Raw genomic sequence first — 22,586 nt, 5'->3', positions numbered from 1 at the left:
CATGTTGATAAACAAGATTGAAGATATTCGCCATTCGTCACCGATACTAACCGATTCTGATCCTGACTCTGAGGCTGCTGGTGTTAGGAAGTTACGTGCTACCGTATGGGCCGCGATGGAGAAGCAAAAAGAGAAAGACGCGCTCTTGCTTGTGGCGGAGAGGATTTGGCCTTTAGCGCTCATACGTTAAGATGAGGACAAGATAGAGATGTGCTACCTCATACAACTTGCTCGTACTCTGCATAGGACAAGAGAAAGACGTTTGCTCGATGTACGCTATTCCTTGACTATTACAAGGTAGCGGTCTCGAGCGATAGTGAACTAGCCTCTGAATAGTGATAGGATCCGTCTCAGCCAAGGCATACAACAGAGTTCGAAAGACATACTTCGTAATGGATTGCATATAGCCCACATTGAACACGAGACATGGCTCCCCATCCGCCAACCATGCGCTTAAACAGGCTTACCTCCTCCCTTTCCGTCTCTTTGCAGCCATACCATGTCACTATAAGCACACTTCACTCTCAATATGATATCCAACTCTACCACTCCTATGTATAGCTTTGCTGGTACCTAGTCTGCCCTCCTTCCGGTGATATGACGACTTCATCTGGGTTGAAGCTTAACCAAAAGGCCTACAAGATGTCAGCAATGCAGATAGTTGCGCATAAGACGGGTATACCTACAGATGAGTCTAGATCCAGCCAGTCTGTCAGTTGCCAGTCAAGAAACGTGGGCATATCTGCAGCCAAGTTGCTCTGAGCCAATGAAGGGAAGCCGGCGCCGTCATCAGAGTCTATCATTGGAGTGCACATACTTTGGTCCACTTGATGCTCGTTTGATGCCGTGTAATGTGACCTTGAATGCTGCGGAGTCGACTGCGCCATAGCAGCCGCCCTGAACCCTTCTAGTATGACTGCGTACCGTCGACTAGGGGAGTTTGAAGCAGTCGCTTGAGCAAGATGGCCATGACAACTCTCTGCCAGCTGCATCAACCGCGTTCGATAACCCGGATCGTCCGTAGCGCCCATGCGGTGTTGCTGCATCGCCCATACGTAAGTGACCACAAGTGCGCAGAATGTCACGTAGTGAGTCCACCAAAAGGCGTGAAACATGGGACATCCACGAGCCATACCGTCCACCGCCTCGAGCACGTCTTTGGCAGCCCTGATACAGTCGCTGACTTGCGTCACGTAGGCTGATGCGGGGGAGCGCATGAGAAACAGACGATTGGCGTGCATGATGGCGTGCGAGTGAGCGAGTCCAAGAGCCAGGGCCGGTCTCCGGTAGCTAGGGATCAACATCATGGGATTGACTGAGCCTAGATGAGTCGGGAGACTTTGACGCCAGTCGCGAATCTGCTGTGTCAAGCCTTTGGCTGCGGCTATTCTCTCCACTTCAGAAGAATGCTTGGCTGTGTAGATTTCTTGTGATATAGTCCCGATTATCTTGGCAATTCTATGTCAAGTATGTTAGTAAGATGAGAAGAGGCTCCTCTGAGAAATGGTTCACTGCCTTACCGCGTGTGAAAGACCAAGGCGTCAGTATTGCATCCGCGGCGATCATCGGAATCGCTTATAGGACCATCTGCTGACATGTTTTCGTCGTTGATCCGGTCAGGCAGGTCCTGATCGATGTTGTCGTCGTGAAAGTGGCGCGGCCGTCCAAATACTACTCCGAGGTAGTTGTCGAGAATGTACGCAGTCCAAAATGTTCTGAGAGAACACTGCTTCTCAATGTAATCGGCCGCCGACTTGTGCCTCCTCCTCCAATCTGCGCGACGCTGCAAGCCGAGCGCCGATATAAGCTGCAGCGCGTTGCCAAATATGTACCAGCTGTAATTGAAGCGTGAGGTTGTCAACAAGTACAATACTTGGACTATGCGGGCTTGAGCTGACTCCAATCTGGGGTATCCCTTCTCCAGCTCTGTGAGTCGCATCGAGAAGCGAAACAGATGATCACCTAGCCGGAGGGCCTGACAATCCTTGATAGGATACCCCTTGGACTTCTCCCGGTGAAACCTAGCACTTGCGAGTACTGCGTATATGATGGCTGCCTTAGCAGGGCCAACTGTCTGCCATACCGGCATGCCGTTTCTCAAATTGCTCTCCATAGTGCTTAACCATAACTCCGTGGATGGACGGTGCAAGATACGGTAAGTCGCAATACAGACGTCAAAGTACAGTGTCAAGAGAGCTCTGGCGTCCTCTGGATCTGGTAGGGTGGGCTGCCGTTCAGGTCCACCGTCTTCAGTCGCCAACGGCTTGTCTCCGGCCATGAATACCAGTTGTTTCTCTGCCATTGACCGCGAGTCATCAATGCCTTGACTGCTTCCATGAGCCGAGAGACGATGTGAGGCCCGATGAAGAAACGCGAGACTCGATGTTGGATCAAACACCTGTCCCTGTATCTCCGCCATTCCCAGCTCTGGGGAGGCCCGGGAGAGAGCAACAGGTCCTCCTGACGATTGTGAAGGCCGATCCAACGGCACATCGTCGCTTGGAGTTGCGCCAGTGCTTGATATAAAGCCCGTGGCGTCAGGTATAGCAAAAGTCTCGGTCAGAGAAGCTCTGCTGCTTCCTGCAGACCACCGGTGGCTAACATCCAACGACGGAGGAGGCGTGGGCGGCAAGCCGCGAGTGTACTTTGCTTCATACAGACATACTCGGCGCCTGGATATGCACTTTGCGCATGGCTGGTCGCCGGTGCACTTGGCCTTCCGGGACTTGCAAAAGTCACAAGCGCGGCTAACCTTGCGCGCCTTTCGGGAGGCAGCGTCAGGAGAATCCCGTGAGAGGTTGTCGATACTTTCAGCCCTTCGCTTCTGGCGTGGGAGTTCGGGTGCCATTTGGTTGGTCGAAGAGGAGGCGCGGTGGATACGAGAACTGGCACAAGGCCTTAGTTTCCGAAATGAGCGTCTGTGTATCTGCTGACTGTCACTGCAAATGAGGCAGAGAGAAGGCGGAAAAGAAGCCGAAGGATGAAGTATTAATACCGGGGCAAGACAGCAGAGTAGTTCTAAGAATAGTTGTGTGAAAGGAAAGACAGGGGTTATGATAGTGTCATGACTGCGGGGGTGTTAGAAGAGGCTTACAAACGGACTGCATGTCCCGCTCTGGGAAGGTCTCATCTTCAATGCAGATCATTTGGGTATAATGCAGAGTCTAGAACTTTGAAGGAGTTAGATGTCAAGGATCATGCTCTAGAAGTAGTTGATCGTTAACAACATTAAGGGGTACGATGGCGACTCAGTTTGAAAACTTTCACAATTTTCAAGCTTTACTCTCATTGGTTGTTAAACGAGGACAAGGAGGGCAATAACTTCAACACAACAGATCAGCAGACGTTAACCTTCAATGAATGGTGTTGACGCAAGTTCGAAAACAAGCCATAACACAGACGAGAGTGGCTTCATGAGTGTGGCCTTGTGACAAACGCGACAAGAACTTCAAGGCCAACCAAAGCATAGTCTCTCAGAGTAGGTACTTAAACAGCAAACTCTTATCGCCCAGCCTCAACAGCTCATCTTCCGTATACTGAGCCCTCACCACTTCCTCTGGAATCTTGGACTTTTCCTTGTTCGCCCAGATATAGCTCAACTCAAGAACGATAGCCGCGATGACGCCAGAAGCACCAAAGGCAAGAGAGAGCCCAAAGCCAGTGGGGTATGCAGGTGCTTCGTTGTCAAGGTACATGAAACTGCCGATGATACCTCCGATATTGCCCATGCAGATACAAAATGCAAGGCCAATCGCACGACGGCCGGCTGGAGCCAGATTGTTGGCAGCCCAGCTTGTAGCTGACGGATGTACAGGATAGATATCCCGGCCCAGTATGGCTTCCGCCAAGGTCGCCGTTGAAGCCCATCACCACGGCGTATCCGATGGTAATGAGCGACATGGGGACAACAATAAAGGGCATCCGCCAGAGAAATCGGTCCGACAAGTAAGCAAAGAAGATGGAAGAGATGGCGCCTGCCACGTATGCTGGTACCGTCATGAGCTGCGCGATAGTGTTGTCCGTAAAGCCCATGGCCTTGACGATGGAAGGGAGAGTGAACTTCGTTCCATATGAGCAGGCGGAAATACACAACAGGATGTACGCTTGCAGATAAAGCCTCCAGTTGGTGAGAACCATCTTGAACTCGAACCAGTGGAACTTCTTATCAGCGTTCTGCACTGAGAAGCGTCCACCTTGCTTCACGAAGGACTGAAGCTCGAGGAATCTGATTTCCTCTGGACATAGCCAGTTACAAGACAGCGAGGGAGAGTCCACTAGGAAGAAGAAACAGAGGATGCCCAGAGCAGTGGTAGCGATGCCCTCGAGGAGGAAAATCCACCGCCATCCTTCGTAACCCCCGACGCCGTCCATTAGAGCAATTGCAGCAGCCAAAAGGCCGGAAAATGCCCCAGACAGAGCACTGGTGCAGTAGAAGTATGCAATTCGGACGGCGAGTTCTTTGGGCATATACCAAAAGGCGCACAGATAAATGGCACCAGGGTAGAATCCCGCTTCAAACACGCCCAGGAGTAGTCGAACAGCAAGCAAGCCGCCAAAATTGCTGACAACTCCGTGCAAGGTCATGATGATGCCCCAGGCAGTGACGAGAGAGCCAAGATAGACAGAGGGTCTGGATTTCCTCAAGAGGATATTGCTGGGGACTTCAAGTAGGATGTAAGGGGTGAAAAAGAGAGCCAAGACGATGTTATACTGGTTCCCGACGAGGTGAAGGTCTTCGGAAAGGCCTTCAATCTTTGCGTTGCCGATGTTTGCGCGATCGAGTTGGGATATCAGGTAGAGAATCGCCAACATCGGTACTAACCGCAAATCAACCTGCATCACATCAGGCAGTCAGCATCATGTATCTAGTATATATATATTTTCGAGATGTCAATGTGATGAAATTGCTTACCTTTTTTATAATATGGTTTCTTTGCTTCTCAGTGAAGCTATTGTAAAACCTTGCATCCTCTTCGCTAAGACCTAGGACTGTGAAGTTGTCGATAATTCTGACCTGAGGCGACTTTTCCAAGTCATAATTCGCAGCGGCGGCTTCTCTGTCGTCTACCAAGACGATGTCTGGCTTTTCACCTTTTGCAGAGCCCGCAGCCATCTTGGATATTGTTGAAGGACGACAACAGGGCAGAAGTTTTGATAATAGCCGGCTTATCCCAGACCAGAACGCAAGAAGGTTCTACAATGGCTGGGGAGACACATGAGTGTCTCCTCCTCTCTGGTGCTATTAGGTCAACTGGACAGAACCAACATTTTATCATCGACCAACTCCTCATCTGCTCTTCTACATCTATCGCATAAAAAAACACTTCTGCCAAAACTCAGGATTTACATCCAACTGGCCCCGCGTCTGGTGATCTGGGGTACAGTTCCACTCACACCTTGCTGAAGAGGTGGTGGGTGTGACGGATTCTTATCCGAAAGCTAGAACGATGATCGTCGGAAATGGCGGATAAAGATCCGAGCGAAGTGTTGGAGTTCCGCTAAAGCATTAAGAAGATGCTGTGTTCATTGTCTCGCCATCGTCGATGTGTCCCTGGGAATGTAATTAATGTTCTGCAGATACCTAACGGTTAACGTTGCTTGTTGGTGGGATACGCCGCTTATGACCACGACTATTGGAGGCAATCTCTTGTGCAACGTATGAGCCGATAGACTTATAGTCATAATCATCATGCCTGCTACGGTATACATTCCTTCATCTCGGCCAGAGCCACCAGAGGCCCCGACTGAACTTGGTCTGACACCGTCCACGGCAACTACCACAGCTCCTACCACTACACTCAAGCATGATTCGGCATTGCGAACAGTCGATGAACTGGTACGCCAACGGGCTATCAACTACCCCCAAGATCACATTGTTTCGTACCCAAAATCGGGCATCGGCTTTGTAGACTACAATCTTCAGCAGCTTGACGTCTTCGCTTGGAGGGCGGCAAATCGCTATGCGCAGTCCATTCCAACGCGGAAGTCTTCAAAGGAGAAGCCGCGCGTTGTAGCTCTCCTGGGGCTGTCAAATTTTGAGTATCTCATCACGTTGCTGGCTTTGACAAAGCTTGGGCATACTGTCTTGCTTTTGTCTACGAGAATCACGGTTGAGGCTGTTGAGTCTCTTGTAAATGCTACGTCGGCAGCGACCATCATTGCCGACATGAGGCATTTGAAAACTGCCAAGAAAGTTCAGCAATTGGTACCGTCATTGCAGCTTCTTGATATCGTTGATCGCGGGGTCTTTGATTATCCAATTGAGGCCCATGGTGATACTCAGCTTAGTTCCCACTTCGATCCCGAGGTTGAGACTCATAATATTGCCTTTATAATACACTCAAGTGGTAAGTCGTCAAAGTGTATCATACTTGGTTCAACTAAACACTAACCATGAGAAGGATCAACTGGTCACCCAAAGCCCATATATCAGCCTCACAAATCATGTCTCGCAAACTGCGCTGTGAGTATGAAGATGAAAGCGTTCATCACGTTGCCTCTATTCCATAATCATGGGATCTGCAACTTCTTTCGAGCAGTCCATAGCCGAAAGTCTATCCATCTTTACAACGCCGAGCTTCCTTTGACTCAAGAATATCTGCTCAAGATCATGCAAGAGCACCACTTTGAGATTTTCTATGGCGTTCCTTATGCGCTCAAGCTACTCTCAGAGTCGCAGAAAGGCATTAGCTTGCTTCAAGAGCTCAAAGTTGTCATGTATGGCGGGTCGGCTTGTCCAGATGATCTCGGCAATCTGCTTGTCGATAATGGGGTCAATCTGATCGGCCATTATGGGGCGTAAGTGAGATGAAATACGCTTCCGCTAATCAAAATATAATGTTAACCGCCATGATAGGACGGAGGTTGGACAGTTAATGACCTCTTTCCGACCTGAAGGCGACAAGGCATGGAACTACGTACGAGAGAGTGACAATGTATCTCCATTTCTACGATGGGTTCAACGTGGCCCAGATCTGTACGAATGCGTCGTCTTGGATGGCTGGCCATCTAAAGTGCAATCCAACCAACCTGACGGCTCTTACGCGACAAAAGACTTGTTTCAACCTCACCCAAGCATTCCCAAAGCATGGAAGTACATTGCTCGACTCGACGACACAATTGTTCTCGTCAATGGCGAAAAGTTCAACCCAGTGATGATGGAGGGAAAGATTCGATCCAACAAGAACGTGACCGAAGCAGTTGTCTTTGGCGCTGGACGGGCGCATCTGGGGATGCTGCTTGTTCCAGCTGCGGCATTGGCCAGCCGCACCGAAGAAGAGATAATAGATATCGTTTGGCCGGTCGTTGATGCGGCAAACCGGTCTGCGGATACATTTGCTCGAATCTCGAGGAACATGATCCGGATATTGCCGCACGATTGTGCATATCCTCGGACAGATAAGGGGAGCATCATTCGCCAGGCCTTTTATAAACAGTTCCAGCGAGAAATTGACGAGACGTACGATCTTGCGGATACGGTGTCTGGAGAGCTTGCTCGATTCGATCTCTCAGAACTTCGACAATTCTTACGCGATCTTCTTCATAGAACTCTCCGCATGGGCACCCCGGCTACAGACGATGACGACTTTTTCGTCTTAGGCCTGGATTCCCTGCAAGCCATCCAGATGAGAAGTGAGATTCTGCGGAGAATCGATATTAGGGGAAATAAGCTGAGCCAACAAATCGTCTTTGAGCAACCGTCGGTCAATAAACTGAGCAGTTTCTTACTGAATCTTCGGAATGGCGGGGACATGGATGAGGAGCCATCCATCTTACAGCAGATGGAGAGCTTGGTGAATAAGTATTCGGCCAAGATCCTTCCAAAGCCTACAAGGTCATCCATTGTGAGATTACTTCTCTTCAGAAAGTGTGAAAAGCTTCCCTTTAGCTAATCTTCTAATTCACTAGGTCGTGACAGGCGCCACCGGCTCCCTGGGAGCTCATGTCGTAGCCAAATTGGCGTCTCGGCCAGATATTGACCAAATATACTGTCTGGTTCGCTCTCACGACTCGTCTCATGGCCATCAACGGGTCGTAAGCTCAATGCTACAGAGAAGAGTCTATCATTCGCTATCACTGTCTTTGCGACGCAAAATCATAGCCTTGCCATCAGACCTGTCGGAACCAAAGCTGGGTCTCTCTCGAGAAGCCTACGACGCAATCACTGAGAATCTTACTGCCGTTATACACTGTGCATGGTCAGTCAACTTCAACATGCACCTTCTGAGCTTCGAGAAGACAAACATCACGGGCGTATGCAATCTCATTGCCCTCTGTCAATCCGCGCAGCCGCTAGCAACAATGAACTTTTGCTCGTCCGTCAGTACATGCTCGCAGGCGACAGAGATGCCAGTGCCTGAGCGAGTTCCTGACTTGTCATGGGCTCAGAACATGGGATATGCCCAGTCCAAGTCTGTTGCTGAGCACATATGCGCGAAAGCTGCCTCTCAAGGCATTACGACTCGTGTTTTGCGCATTGGGCAGATCATTGGCGATACGGAGCACGGTGTCTGGAACGCTCAAGAAGCGGTGCCTATGATGATCCAGACTGCAATCACAATCGGGGCTCTGCCGAGGCTCCAAGAGACGCCGTCGTGGTTGCCGGTTGATGTGGTGGCAGATGCTGTCACAGACATTTCACTCTCCGGCGCAGGCAGTGTCTTTGCGAATGTCACGAATCCGCAAGTCTTCAGCTGGACTGACGATCTTTTGCCAGCTCTGCGTAAATGCGGGCTTGTCTTTGACGAAGTCGAGCCATACGAATGGATCAAGAGATTGCGAGCATCGAACCCCGATCCAGCCGCGAATCCGCCAATCAAACTGGTAGACTTCTTTGCGTCCAAGTATGATAAAGACTCGTTCAGCCTATCCAAGCTGTTTGCTACTGAAGTGGCACGATCCCTATCACCGGCGCTGAGCAAAGTCCCGAGACTTCAGGAAGAACACGTAGCAAAGTTCGTCGGCTATCTCACCAAGAGAGCATGGAACATCTCCCCATCTCCAGCTGGGATTGAGAAAAGGGCCGTTATCATCATCGGGCCATGTGGAACTGGCAAATCCACCATCGGAAGAGCACTCTCACAATTACTCGACGTTCCTTTCATTGAAGGTGACGAATTGCATTCTCGTCTGGCCATTGAGACTATGCAATCTGGTGTGATCCTCGCCGACGGTGATCGCATTTCATGGCTTGATCGAATCAATCAGCGCGCGACAGATACGCTTTACGATCTTGCTCATGATTCAGTGGTAATCAGCTGCTCCGCACTGAGAAAAATGTATCGTGACAAGATCCGTCACCATTTGTCTGCACACAAGGCCAAGGCCATCTTCATTGACCTGCAAGCGGACAAAGAGGCTCTCTTGAAGAGAGTGCAGGAGCGCCAGGGGCACTGTATGAGTGCGGATTTGGTGGAAAGCCAGCTAGATTCATATGAGAAGCCTAGCAGCAAAGAATATGATGTCGTGCCCGTCGATGTGAGAAGGGATGAGAAGACGGTACTGGAGACGGTTCGATGGATCTTGGATGACGCTGTTGCTTGGCTGTGAGGGCGTACTCTCACACATCCCAAGTACCTATGATGAAGAATAAACACTGCACAGACACTGCCCCAATGAATAACCTGAGATTTGATCTTCCCTATGAGAATCATCTGCAATACTGAATCCAAGAGACTCCATCCACTTGGTGCAAATCACTCCTGGATCTCTCATTACAGAGGTTCCATCAGCACCAATGGTCCAGCGGGCACAATCAAAGGCCCCTGTCCCTCATATACAACCCTCCACTTGGAGTCCGCATATCCCAGCGCATAGCGTCCAATATTGGGTTCAGTCGTGCGATAGAACGCCGCTCGAAGCGGCCCCTCTTCATCCTGATCCCAATACAACCTCCGCAGCCAGCTGTGAAGTCGAGGATAGTCATGGCGAATCGACTTGAGATTGCACAGGAAGACACTGTGATATGCCACGTCGAAGCGTGCCAAGGTCGTGTACAAGCGTACATCTGCCTCGGTGATGGAGTCGCCGAACAGAAAGGGTTTGCCGTGGCCGAGATGCTCTTCCAGTCGGTCCAGTGACGCGAAGAGCGGGCGGATATTTTCATCGTAGGACTCTTGGGACTTGGAGAAGCCGACTTTGTAAACACCGTTATTTACTGTGTCGTACACCCACTCGTTCATTGCATCAATCTCGGCTCTGAGGTGTGGCGGGTAGAGACCCCCTCCGGGGCGATTTTCTTCGCGAAGGTTCTCGGGCAGAAAGTCGTCAAACTCAGAGTAAAGCATGCGGATTATCTCGGAAGATTCGTTGTTGACGAGCACATCGGCCTTTTTATCCCACAATACCGGAACCGTGTATCGACCGCTGTAGTTGGGATCGGCCTTGAGATAGAGCTCTTTGAGCTTTTTGAATCCGTGCAGGGGATCTTCTGGAAGTGAACCTCCTTCGCCGCTAAAGTACCATCCTTCGGGTCCCATGTGGAAGTGAACTTGGTAGAGATCGATGATGGAGTCCAGTCCTTTGAGAAGCCTCACTATCATTGTTCTATGGGCCTATACAAGGCGTGCTATCGGTTAGCAGATGAAACGGGAGGAAGACGAAGTGTGTTTGTCTAAAGCCACTTACCCATGGGCAGCCAGGCGAGAGATAGAGGGCATAACGGCCCTTTTCAGCTGGAAACTGAGACTTGGGATCCTTGGAGATGAAATTTCGAAAGGTGCTGTCGGGGCGAGTAAATTTGCCTTTGTCGTGATAGATCTAAATGAAGAACGTAAGTAACTGCAGGACGACATTGTCTAATCGAAGGGCTGATGCTATCCACACCTGTTGAGCTGGCGCCATCTTCCGTGGCTGATACAATGATCCAGGTTACTGTTACCGTGCGGATTGTTTTCCGGCAAAATATGCAGCGAAGTTTATAATTATGTTGCCTTCGTTGAAGCCAAGTCTTTGCATCTATTCCGTTGAAAAGTTAACCGGCGAATGTGTCCTATACTATATTCCAGTCAGGGATCTCCTCGTCAATCGAAGCAATCCTGACGTGATGAATAAGCTTACAAATCTAAAGCCCCAACGCGGGGATGGATTTCCAAGCCTTTATCAATCAGAGCTGGAGCCGTTGGATCTGTGCATCTAATCGTATAGACTAGGATCTAACCTTGCGATCAAGGATAATCACTTATTGGAAATCCTCGCAACTTCATCCTAACACAAGAACATGAGAATCAATTGTAGTGACAACTGGCTCATACTCTGCCGTAACTTGAAAATGCGGGGGAAGATGGAACTGTGACATGAAAGGGCAATCAAGATCCTGAAGCCCTACCCTTTACAAACTTTGGAGAAGAGAATATACTGGATCATGCTTTGAATTGAAGCATCTGATCTCAATAAAATCAATCGCCTGCTTGGCGAAATAAAAATGTGTATCAATGAATAAGACTGTGTATTTAGGCAATCGTTAGGCGATCGCTTTCTGCAATATATGTTCCCCGTAGAGCAGCGACAGGGTAAGTCTGGCCAACAGCTACATAGATCTATTGAGACGGTTGGACATCAGAGAGAGCGCTGACATCTTCGGCCGTTCTGGAATCCTGTCCATTAAAATTACAGCACAATCTCACATGTGAATGGAGGCCAGCGGTTATCGTATGAAGTTCGGAGCTGTTTTTATCACTATGTAACCAAGTTTACTGAATGAAAGTTATGGTAGCAGTAGCTATGGCAGCGTAAGAGAATGTCTACGAGACGAGAGGGTATCAGATGCCATGGTATGGCTGAGGACCATTCGCTTCCTTTCATTTGTGGGTTGGCATATGTATCTTGCCTTTCTCGTTGCATACTTGCTCGTACTATGTCCAGTGTCCTTTTTCCCCACGAACCCAAGCCATCCTATCCAGGGTTCGTACAAACGGCGTGCTCAAGATTGCATCAACCTGCCTGCGATACTGTACAGTATGTCAACTCCGGATGACCGAGGTGCATCGAGGAGTCCATAGCTCCAATTTCTACTTCGACAGCCACCAACCACCCAATACCTATATGCAGTCAAGTATTAATTTATGGCTTCGATGATGCAGTTTGTTGCAAGAAACAGCCACTCAACACAAGCTACACTGGGAAACGTTTAGTTGAACAACAAATAATCGAGATAAAGCATCTTAATCTGGGTAAGTATGTTCCTCCACGTTAAGCCACGGCGTTGTCCCGGAGAGTTCCTCATGACGGCATGGCGCTCTTGCCGCCTACAGTTTATCAACCAGGCTGTGATGTCAAATTTGCCAGCAATCCGGAGAGTAGACTGGAAGTAAGCGAGACCAGCGAAGTGAAGTCTTGACTTCATGATGCGTTCGCCGAGTTTGACAGATTCGAGCTTCTTCCGGGAACTCTACTTGTCTACGGAGTTCACGATCTTGCCCAACATCAAGTTATATCGCATATAGTGAAGACATATTGCATACTGGCAATCTCGGCTCTCAATGAAGTCGTCTCTTCGTATGCTTCTCCCGCTATTCCGAGTCTTCCGTTACCGCCTGGTGATTCGTAGACCCAAGAATCCTCAACCAGGGGGCTGAAGGCCACCTCACTTAAGGGAGGAATCGTGCCATTGTTGAAACTTTACACCATACCTAATATGCAGCCGATGTGGAGCGGTGATCACGAACCGGTGAGTAAGTAAAAAGTAGACGAACATGGCGTTGGTGCCGGAAACATTACTTGTCTTCAAAGGGCAATATTAGACAATAACAGCAAGTAATTCGGAGAGAAATTGCAGCCACGTCTGCAAATAACGGCCGCTGGGTATCCTTCTTGAACAGATGGTAAGAGCGAGCCCCAACATAGTATGCCGTAGACAAACAGAGAGATTATGGTCTGTCAATGCTTCTGTTGAAGGTATCATCTGGATGGAACGCAGAAATGAAGATAGCACTGCTCTGAACAACAATCTCGGAGTTGAGTTCCAAGGGCTTCTGGTCTGACATCTCAGCGTGACGCCGTGGCATTTGCTCCGAAGCTTGAGATACTCGCTCAATGCATCCTCTCTGTTGAGACAAATAATGCAGACTTTCCACTTTGTCTTTACCAACGAACGCCGAAGATTAGCATCTTGTCTAAAAGGGGTATTAATAGCTACCTTGATTTTCCAATCGACACATGTAACTACCTACAATGGCAAGGTTCACCCAGATTAAGTTAAGGCTATGGATAAGCTTAATGGTATAGTTAAAAGCATAACAGGCTCTAAGAACGCCTCGTTTCCCTTCTGATATGGCTCCATGACTTAGACGAGCAAATAGAATTCGGTGGTTGGAACTTTGAAACGCCTCGAAAGAGTCTACAGCATCCTCTACGTGTTCCTCTGCGTACATAAAGGAGGCAGATTCCCCTGTCGTCCATCATCCATTTCTCTTACTCCATTGTTCAACGCACTCATATCTGCCAACAACTGAACTTCATCCAGTTTGTTTCACAGATATTGCTCGCTCTACCAAGTCTATACACTAGAGCAGAGCATCCTCACCATCCTCTCCTTCCTCCCTCTCGAGTCTACGGCCACGTCTTCACCATGGGCAATATACATTCCCACCGAAGAGCCGTGGGCCGGGACGGCCAGCCGCGAGGCGTAGAGGAGCACCGCCGTGCTCCAAGCAGACAACCTCCAGGACACCAAGAGCCTGGTCACCAGGGCGTAGCTGCACGCCCTCAACCAATCCAGCCCCAAGCCGGCAGGGTATGCCGGTACCACGCCCGAGAAGTCTGTCCCAGAGGACGTCTTTGCCCGCTGATACACGGCAGCGAGAACGAGGCAGTCGTCGTGGAGCCCCCGTTGCCAGTGCGTCCGGCGCGCAACAATCCACGCCTTCCATCGCTCTGGTCTCAGCCCCAGGACGAGCAACGTCGGACCAACCCCCAGCGTTACCGCGACGTAGGTGCGCGGGCGCCGGGAGTGGTCGAACCTCGACGACGGCTGATTCCCCGGGACGTGGAAGGACAGCTCTTCCCACAACCACCAGCATATCCGCTTCCACGTCCCAAAGAGTCAACGGGAGGACCATGCTGGGCTTGGGCACTCGGGTGCTGTGACATGGGAAAGGACTGTAGCCTTTCCCATAAGAAGAATGCAACGCCAGGAGACATCCAGGAGGCTACTACTGTATGTTCCATCACTGTGATCTTTTTGTTGAGAGACTCTAGCTAACATATAATTGTGATATAGGACGATCTCTTCAACGTCAGTGGCCTCTATGAACTCGGAGGGGCCTGGGTCAAGTTCGACGACGGAGCATTGGTTGCTAAAGTCTCCTTTGCCTCCGATTTCTCTGCCGTCGAAATCCGAAACCTTCCACGGCGCAGCACCGTCGACTTTGTCAAGGAGCTGCTGGAGAACGTAGGCATGCCTACGTCGGGGCTTGACATAGGCCTCTTCGAGCATACGGCGGGCAACCGGTACAATGCCATCGTGAAAGCCGAGGATCCCGTGTTCGCCAAGACGGCCAGCAGCAAGCTGGCCACATACATCACTTACCGGGACCTCCAGGCGTTCCCCATCCCCCCTTCTTTGCCGGAAAGCCAGACACCCCAGGTCGACTGCCGTGTGGTACACTGCTCCTGGGACCGGCCGACACGCAGTGCCAGCCTGCTCTTCAGGACCGAGGACGCTGCTGAAAAGCTGCAGAAGAGGGCCATGGACGGAACGTACATGGTGCTCGGATGCAGAGTACAGGCAAGCGTTGAGAAGTCCGAAGACAGCTGGATAGTGCGGATCCTCGGACTCAGCAAGGCCACGGAAGTGCCAGACGTCGTGGCGGACATTCCAGTGTCTGATCGTCCTCTCCAGGTCCAGGTCAGGTCTGCCAACTACGCTTGCGAGTTGGAATACAGCGCCTCCGTCGTCAAGTCCATGCTGCATCGGGTTGGTCCCGTCACGCGCTGGGTGCTGCTCCCTCCGAGCAACGATAGCCAGCGATTCCATGCGTACGGCCTCTTCCAAGAAGAGTCAATGGCAATAACCGCCGCCGCCGCCTTGCATGAGAAGCTGCTACCGTTTGGCAAGGCAACGACGCTTTCTGTTTCCATTGTAGCATCGGTCAGGTTCAAGGTCCCGAACGAAGTCTACGCCTGGATACAGAAGAGGATCGTTGCGCAGAAGCCAGCCTGGGAGCGCGAGCAGACCTACTTCCACGAAGGTCGTCCGGAAGGGGATTTCCGATGTCTGAGGCTGGAAGGCGAGGACCACGCGTCTGTGGCTCGAGCGAGACAGTTCGTCGAGAAAGCCATGAGCGGAGACATTGTGAGAATGCAGGCAAAGGACCTCCAGTCTTGCAAGCTTCTTGCTCAAGGCGAGTCTCCCAGCGTCGTCGTAAGTCTCGAATGGGCTTGCAATGTGCTCATTGTGCCCGACTTGCGCAAGTCGCTGTTCCGCGTCTACGGAGACGACGAACTGGACCAGAAGACGGTAGAGACCATCACGACGGTACTCCAGGAGAGGATCCCTGAAAGCCACACCATCGACCTCAAGGGCGTCGATTACAAGTGGGCATCAACGGGCGGGTTCAAATATCTCAACTCGCAGCTGATGCAGGACGCAGTGTTGAGAGTCTCAGCAGAGGGTCCGCAGCTCTTCATCATGGGACCCAAAGCGGACTACAACAGGGCCATGGCCATCATCGGCCGCAAGATGACTGCGTCCCGTCAGAAAGATCCCAGCTCTGGCATGGACTGTCCGGCGTGCTTCTGCGAGCCTGAAGAGCCCGTTCGCATGTCCTGTGGTCACATCTACTGTGGCTCTTGCTTTGTCCGCTGCTGTGAGGCTGAGATGAGGGCATCGAGGGAATTCCAGATTCGCTGCCCGACGGGTAATCCCCGTGGGGGTCTCTGTGGAAAGGCCTTCTCCCTTACAGAGCTCCAGGAGTCTCTCCCGTCGGAAGTCTTCGAGAAAGTCCTCAAGAAGTCGTTCGAGTCCTTTGTCGGTCGTCGTCCAGCCGAGCTTGCGTACTGTGCCACCCCCGACTGTGACCAGGTGTATCGGATTACGCCCCCTGACTCTGACCATCCCGGCATCTTCACATGCAGCAAGTGTCTGAGACCTGTCTGCACGATCTGCTGCCAGCGTCCGCACCCGGAAGGGCCTTGTCCCGGTCTTGAACGCGATGCCAACAGCGTCCTCGACAAGAAGACAAAGGAGCGGCTTGGCATCAAAGACTGTCCGAGATGCTCGCGGCTGATGGAAAAGTCCGACGGGTGCGACCACATGGCATGTAGCTGTGGAGCCCACGTCTGCTGGGTGTGTCTCTCATTCTTCGACACGAGTGCAGAATGCTACAATCATCTGCAGCGAGTCCATAGGGGGATACACTTTCACTAGGGGACTGGTCAAGTCTGGCTCTGGGTACGCGATGGTCAATGGGACACTGGGAAAAGTCTGGCTCTGGGCACACGATGGTCAATGGGACGCTGGTTTATGTCTGGCTTCGGTAGCATATGGACGTCTGGGTCTGTCTAGCGATGGCGCTTTCTATTTGGTTACTGGTATTTGCCCTCTTCGGTGTAAACGGTTGACTTCGTCAGAAGTTATTTGGTCTATATATCTGTATAGAATTCATTCATAGTATCACGATGAATATACGATCTAACAAATTTTGAATAACATATTCTCGCCCAGATGATGCGTCGGCTCAGTTTCGTTCTGGAACAGGAAACTCCAGGTTCAGCTCCTTGACTTGACTCGCTATTCAACTACCGAGACTAACACGAGACAGATGAACATCATTGGATAAAGAACATGAAAGAGATCCAATGATCAATCGATCAATCAATCAGTCTCTTTTTCCGCTGAAGTCGAATAGTCATTCCCATCAAGGTGGTGCGATCTCACCTTATCGCTCACCTCAAAGCGTCTCGACGATGCAAAAGAATATTTTCAGAGCCAAGTAGCAGCCGAGAAACCTTTGAAAGAGTGAATCAATAGTCTGCGGGGGTCACTTTGCTAGTGACTACCGGGAGCCAAAAACCAAGTTTCTTCAGAGTGTCAGTTTGTGTCTCCTGACTCGCGCAATACACCATGTCAGTAGCAGCTCTCATGTTCCCCTCCTCCCTGGGTAGGTAAGAGACTATTCCCTGAAGCTCTCGAAATCTACAAAGCTTTGCATCTTAGATCTCTAGGGCTATGGGAAAAAAAGACCATTGGGGTGGAAAAAAAGTTTCGCCATTGACATCGGGTGGCGCTGCGGCGGTGTTAAGACTATCTCTTCTGGCGTGTGTCATGTTTCGACCGACGCAAGCGACCCCTTGACAGAGTGGAGAGACGCCTACTGTTTTCAATCATGCATCGTATGCAAGCGTATATAGATACGGACAAACGGAGGATGAGTCGGGGCCAAGTCAACGGTAGGCGACGGGGCCAGCTCGGAGGTGCAGCTGGATACGGCATACCGCCAGCTCCCGGCTGTCTGGCCCGGTCCATACGGCTTCCTACCACGGGAGCCCACTTGGTTTGACGTCCCGATGGAATTGGTATCAAGAGTACGGCCGACTCCAGGATATACTAATAATCATGACCATGGCAGTAACTTTCCTTGTGTTGGTTACAACTACCGCGCGGCTAGCATAGACTCTTCGACAGCCAAGATATCGCGTCTGGACTCTTGATCTACAGCAATGAGCTCGAGAAGTTGCATTTCATGCATGGCATATTGAGGCTAATTGCCCTTAGTGTCCGACTTCAGAACCAGCACCAGGATGGGATCACCCAGACAGCACATGTAGCTCTCACTGCTAATGCACTTCTACACAACAAAACGGCGAGAAAGTCTTTGGTCATATAAAGACGTCTACTGGTATGATATTACAAAGCCGTTGAAGAGATCGAGATGCTTTGCAATACCGAGGCCGTATCCACCTCGCAACCAAATTGTAACAATCTCAACCCTCTTCCAGCTAGCTAAGCCTCCTAGTGCCATCCAGCTGAGCTCGATCCCTGTATCCATGTGGCATCTTCTCCCACCAGTCTGGGAATAGAGGACTCGGCAATTCAGAGCTGAAAGGAATCCCAACAGCACCAAGACCTTAGTCTCCGGGCAAGTATTCCCTTAGGGGCAAGGTATGGACTTGTAGTGCCAGATAGACACTTGTGGAGTTAACGTCTAGCGTTGACCAATTGACTCAGTTCCAATTGCCAAGTGAGGAGGTTCAAGGCCTCAGAGGGGCGAGCTTCTGTCGGTTGTCATGTGTCAGTAAGGGTGCCAGGGGCTCTCCTACAGCAGCACTCACTACTCTATGCACTCGGCCAGACATCTTCACGATCGTCGACAGGATGATCCTGTGGCATCTCGCGTAAATGGTTCCGCAGCAAGAGTGATACGAAACCCCCACACTACTCGATCTCGCGTAATGGATATGGCAATGGCCAAGGGGTTGTTTCTTGTTTCCCTGGAAAGCCCACATTAATAGTCAGTGGCCGCCACTCGGTGAATGCGGCTGGTTGTTTCCCCCCAAAGTCGTTGACCTTGATGGTCTCAACTTTTCAGATATTGTATTCTGACTCTTATTCCGCCTCTTTCTTTGGCTATAAGATTTTCTTGTCTTGATACAACAGCAGAGATGGCTTCGACGTCGGATATTCAACTGGCCTCTGTGGCTGCTGGGTTTACCCTCGGGTTTGGGTTCTTGACAGTCTGGAAAGCGATCCAACATACCGTGAGAAACCGAAGACCATGGAAGAGCCTGTACATCTACATGATTTGGGGAGAAATCGCGGCCAACCTGAGCATCGGCATTATCGGATGGGTGTTTCTCGACGGCATAATAGGACCCTCGTAAGTATTGAGCGAGCTTTTTAACGAGATATGATGGAGAAAAAAGGAAGAAAGATACTCTTACAGTCGGGCCTGTCACCTTTCACTGTCAATGCTCTCGTTCGATATCGTTGCAATGTGTTTGGTTGGGAAGCTGCAAGCTGCTAACACGACATCATAGGCTACCCGTTCTATTCTTCTTCTTGTTCTTATGGGTATTCGAAATCCAGCTTCTCATGCAAATTATCGTCAACCGAATTGCGATCATTGCCGAGAATGAAAATACAGTATGGAGGTTGAAATGGGGAACTGCAGCCATTATTACCTGCATCAACATTGCAGTCTTCTGCATCTGGATCCCGGCCCATACCGCACCCCCAGCCAGCGAACTGTAAGTACCAAGTTCTCCTTGAAGCATCAATACAGGTCAGTGACTTTGACGACTGACCGAATTCTCTCAATGGCAGCTATGTTCGTATCAACGAGATCTGGGATCGCATTTCCAAGATTCTCATCTTATTTGTCGACGCCGGCCTCAACTACTACTTTCTACGCACGGTCAAGCAGCGCCTCGTCCTGCAGCACGGACTGAGCAAGTATGCTCCTCTCGTCAGCTTCAACGCCAAGCTCATGATAGTATCTATCTTGATGGATGTAAGTTTGGTTTCCAGAGTTCAAATTGAAGCAGCCGTAACTAACATGGGACCATGCAGGCAATGCTCATCGGTCTCATGTCCCTGCCAAATCAAGTCGTCTATATCCAGTTTCATCCTGTCACCTACATGGTCAAGTTGAACATTGAGATGGAAATGGCGGAACTCATTACCAAGCTGGCGAAGGGAGAGAATTCCGACATGAAACTACCATCTACGTCTGGCCACCGGACGCAAGCCAATGAAGAAGAAGAAGAAGAGCGAAGTCAGGTTCCTCACCATTACAGGATGCAGTCTATTCACAGAAGCAAGCCCTCTGCCGAAGATTCTTCGTCCATCGAAGACGACATGGGCCAGTTTGACGATTCAAAGGCTGCCAGTACTCGCGGCATTTTGGATGGAGGTATCCAAGTGGAAACGGTCATATCTTCGCGGACATCCCGCAATTCGAGGATTGCTAACGGTGGAGGAATGGGTATGAATCGAGGCTCAGATGATGAGCTGCCTCTGTCGTATCCTGTGAGGTGACGATGGGAGAAGATACAGGAAAAGAGTGATTGTGGTGTGGTTATAATGAAGTTAATGTGCCTTCCAAGCATAGCTTAGAGATACCCAGAAATGAACATGAATAATTCCTTCGGCAACATGACAGTATAAGCAGGCATTGAAGGCGTGGTTTGAGTTGAGCGTCTGGACAAGACATCTGTGTAGACCTGATACTGTGCATACTGACAGTGTGGATAGCATATAACACAGTATCACTTGCTCACAGTCAAGCGGCATCGTGTCCATCAGCAACCTCCGATCTACCAAGATTCAGCGACAACCCGTCATCTCACGCAGCCTCAGCGCCACAGAAGTATGACGAGCCTTGGATTCTCCAGCCTCTTTGACGCTTCATCATGAATTCGCGATGTCGGAACGCTCCTACTCATGCGTAGCCTGTGCCAGGCGCAAGGTCAAGTGCGACAAGCTGAAGCCGTGCTCGAGCTGCTCCAGATCGCGAGCTGCTTGCATCTATCGAGCCCCCGTGCCTTCGCAGAGGCACCGAAGGCGATTGACGCAAGGCGATTTTCTATCTAAGATCCAGGAGTTGGAATCGATTCTCGACAGCCATGGGATTCCGTTTGAAGCTCTGGGCAACTCGTGGGTCCGCTCTCACTGGGAGGAGAAGCTCGTCGAAGGTCGCCAGACGCAGGCAATCCCTGAACCCACGGCTTCCATCGATACCACCATAGTAGCAGCTCAGCCCCATGCAGCAGCACAGGATGGAGAGAATCTGGGCCAAAACATGCCGTTTGCGTCTGGCGAGCAGGATGGCGCAGCATGGCTTTGGGCTGGCCTATCTGACGTTGTGCGTTCTTCCTTGCTCGTCTTTGCGCCTTTGCTAAGAAAGCTGAAAGTTGAAAATCCCGCCAATCTCGCAATTCGGACACCATTACGAGAGAAAAGAAGACGAGACATTGACACACACAGAGGCGGCTGTTACTACGCCTCTGCTACTCTCTTCCTATCCTCTCCACTTCTCCAGAGCAGCTCGAGTCACACCCCAATCCCAAGCACGTTTTCAAGCTCTGGCAGGCTTTTGCAGACAACGTCAACCCATTGGCTAAAGTCATCCACGCACCTACTCTTCAGCAGAAGATTCTTGAGGAAGCTTGGACAGTGGAATCGGTAGCAAAACCACTCGAGGCTACCATGTTCGCCGTGTACGCGCTGGCCATTATCTCAATGAAACCAGCCATCTGCATTGACTTGTTTGGGGAAACGAAGTCGGTGCTTGTGAACCGGTATCGCACGGGAGCGCTGCGAGCCCTATCCGACACCAATCTGTTCTCAACCCGGGACATAGCGGTCTTGCAAGCTTTGACTCTTGTCATGGTAGGTTAGATCTACGTCGAATAGCAGCAGACGAAGATGCAACTAACCGCCGTGCACTCAAAGATGATTGATCTTCAGTCCGACTTTACCACCACGGCAGTCGCGGTGGCTATGCGTATCGCTCACAAACTGGGTCTACACCGTGCCGCTGAAGACCCTCGTATACCCTTCTTCGACCAGGAGATGCAGGTCCGCTTGTGGTGGTACATCCGCGGCCTCAACTCGCGCGTCCGTCGGGGCATGGGCCTGCTATCGACGATTGACGATCTAGGTGATGTGCGTCTTCCCATGAATATCAACGATGCGGATTTGCATCCGCTCATGGAGAAGCCACCCGCGGTCCAACACACAGCGGCCACGGAGATGGTTTATTGCCTCATGAAATACGACCTGTGGAACTTTGTGCGGAAATCGTCCAGCTTTACCGATGGCATCGATCCTAGAGAAAAAGCAGCGCAATTGATCACATCGACGAGCGCCGAGAGCATGGCAAAGAAGAAACAGGTGGTCGCTGAAGTGGACCGTATGCTCCAAGAGAAGTATCTTGCCCACCTCGACCCGAGCATACCTTTGCATCAGCTCTCGGCAGCTCTGGCAGGCCTTACCGTCCATAATCAACGGTTCTTGATGTTCCACCCCCGCCACCAGCCTAAAGGAGGTCGATGCATGTCCCAAGCCGATCAAGATCTCGTCTTCGAGAGCAGTGTCAAGCTGATGGAGTTGAACTGTGGAGTGCACAACACAAACTTCTCGACCAATCTAGTGGACCACATGGTATGTCGGACGCAAGCGGATGCCCTGGTGTACATGGTTAGTGAGCTTCGGCAGAGGACGAGCGGCGCCCTAGTTGAGACTGCCTGGACTCTTGTCGAGGAGGTATACGGACACCAATCCTTGATGCCGCCATGTAATGCAGAGTTCTTCGCTGCACTGGCCGATCTGGTTCTACAAGCTTGGGAAGCGCGCTGGAAGGCGCTCAGTAGAGTAGGGCCTGTGCCCAGGTTCATTACGACGTTACAGGCATCGAAGAAGGGGGCAGAGACTATGGAAGGTTCAGCGGCGGATGTGGAAGAACTTCAGACTGGGCGCATGGCTGACTTTATTCAAGACGCGCCTCTGGACTGGACATACTGGAATGACTTGTTCCAGCCATAAGACGATAGACGTCGAATATCGTCATAGTCGCAGAACTCGCCGCGACCACCTCCTCTTCACCTGTTTCTTTACAAACAATCCCTCCAAGCGGCTGCACCGGGCC

At 50.8% G+C, this 22,586-nt stretch overlaps 7 protein-coding genes across 7 annotated transcripts; 4 read left to right on the top strand and 3 right to left on the bottom strand.

Moving 5' to 3' along the window:
* Window positions 1-551: 551 nt before the first annotated feature.
* Window positions 552-2,848, bottom strand: BBK36DRAFT_1130765 (hypothetical protein; the record flags this gene model as incomplete). Its single annotated transcript, XM_024891875.1, has 3 exons — window positions 552-635; window positions 687-1,458; window positions 1,521-2,848. The coding sequence occupies 3 exons, from the start codon at window positions 2,846-2,848 to the stop codon at window positions 552-554; spliced, it is 2,184 nt and encodes a 727-aa protein (XP_024745192.1).
* A 625-nt stretch (window positions 2,849-3,473) lies between these two features.
* Window positions 3,474-5,113, bottom strand: BBK36DRAFT_1145341 (MFS general substrate transporter; the record flags this gene model as incomplete). The annotated part of the gene is made up of 3 exons (XM_024893746.1): window positions 3,474-3,766; window positions 3,813-4,833; window positions 4,913-5,113. The coding sequence occupies 3 exons, from the start codon at window positions 5,111-5,113 to the stop codon at window positions 3,474-3,476; spliced, it is 1,515 nt and encodes a 504-aa protein (XP_024745191.1).
* A 576-nt stretch (window positions 5,114-5,689) lies between these two features.
* Window positions 5,690-9,549, top strand: BBK36DRAFT_24120 (acetyl-CoA synthetase-like protein; the record flags this gene model as incomplete). The annotated part of the gene is made up of 4 exons (XM_024897978.1): window positions 5,690-6,347; window positions 6,402-6,798; window positions 6,857-7,844; window positions 7,909-9,549. 4 exons carry the CDS (start codon window positions 5,690-5,692, stop codon window positions 9,547-9,549), a joined length of 3,684 nt encoding a protein of 1,227 aa, XP_024745190.1.
* A 164-nt stretch (window positions 9,550-9,713) lies between these two features.
* BBK36DRAFT_1190157 (hypothetical protein) lies at window positions 9,714-10,842 on the bottom strand (the record flags this gene model as incomplete). The annotated part of the gene is made up of 3 exons (XM_024896656.1): window positions 9,714-10,553; window positions 10,627-10,758; window positions 10,825-10,842. The coding sequence occupies 3 exons, from the start codon at window positions 10,840-10,842 to the stop codon at window positions 9,714-9,716; spliced, it is 990 nt and encodes a 329-aa protein (XP_024745189.1).
* Window positions 10,843-14,086: 3,244 nt separating this feature from the next.
* BBK36DRAFT_1173105 (hypothetical protein) lies at window positions 14,087-16,366 on the top strand (the record flags this gene model as incomplete). The annotated part of the gene is made up of 3 exons (XM_024895831.1): window positions 14,087-14,155; window positions 14,219-15,523; window positions 15,698-16,366. 3 exons carry the CDS (start codon window positions 14,087-14,089, stop codon window positions 16,364-16,366), a joined length of 2,043 nt encoding a protein of 680 aa, XP_024745188.1.
* Window positions 16,367-18,600: 2,234 nt separating this feature from the next.
* BBK36DRAFT_1130661 (hypothetical protein) lies at window positions 18,601-19,975 on the top strand (the record flags this gene model as incomplete). Its single annotated transcript, XM_024891863.1, has 4 exons — window positions 18,601-18,815; window positions 18,976-19,185; window positions 19,262-19,448; window positions 19,508-19,975. The coding sequence occupies 4 exons, from the start codon at window positions 18,601-18,603 to the stop codon at window positions 19,973-19,975; spliced, it is 1,080 nt and encodes a 359-aa protein (XP_024745187.1).
* A 373-nt stretch (window positions 19,976-20,348) lies between these two features.
* BBK36DRAFT_1190142 (hypothetical protein) lies at window positions 20,349-22,483 on the top strand (the record flags this gene model as incomplete). The annotated part of the gene is made up of 3 exons (XM_024896655.1): window positions 20,349-20,684; window positions 20,984-21,328; window positions 21,392-22,483. Exons 1-3 carry the CDS (start codon window positions 20,361-20,363, stop codon window positions 22,481-22,483), a joined length of 1,761 nt encoding a protein of 586 aa, XP_024745186.1. The 5' UTR covers window positions 20,349-20,360.
* Window positions 22,484-22,586: the final 103 nt, after the last annotated feature.

This window comes from Trichoderma citrinoviride (assembly GCF_003025115.1).
Source record: "Trichoderma citrinoviride strain TUCIM 6016 unplaced genomic scaffold BBK36scaffold_21, whole genome shotgun sequence".
Lineage (NCBI taxonomy): Eukaryota > Fungi > Ascomycota > Sordariomycetes > Hypocreales > Hypocreaceae > Trichoderma > Trichoderma citrinoviride.
Note: the sequence above shows the minus strand (reverse complement) of the source record. Positions and strands in the feature narration are given on the sequence as shown.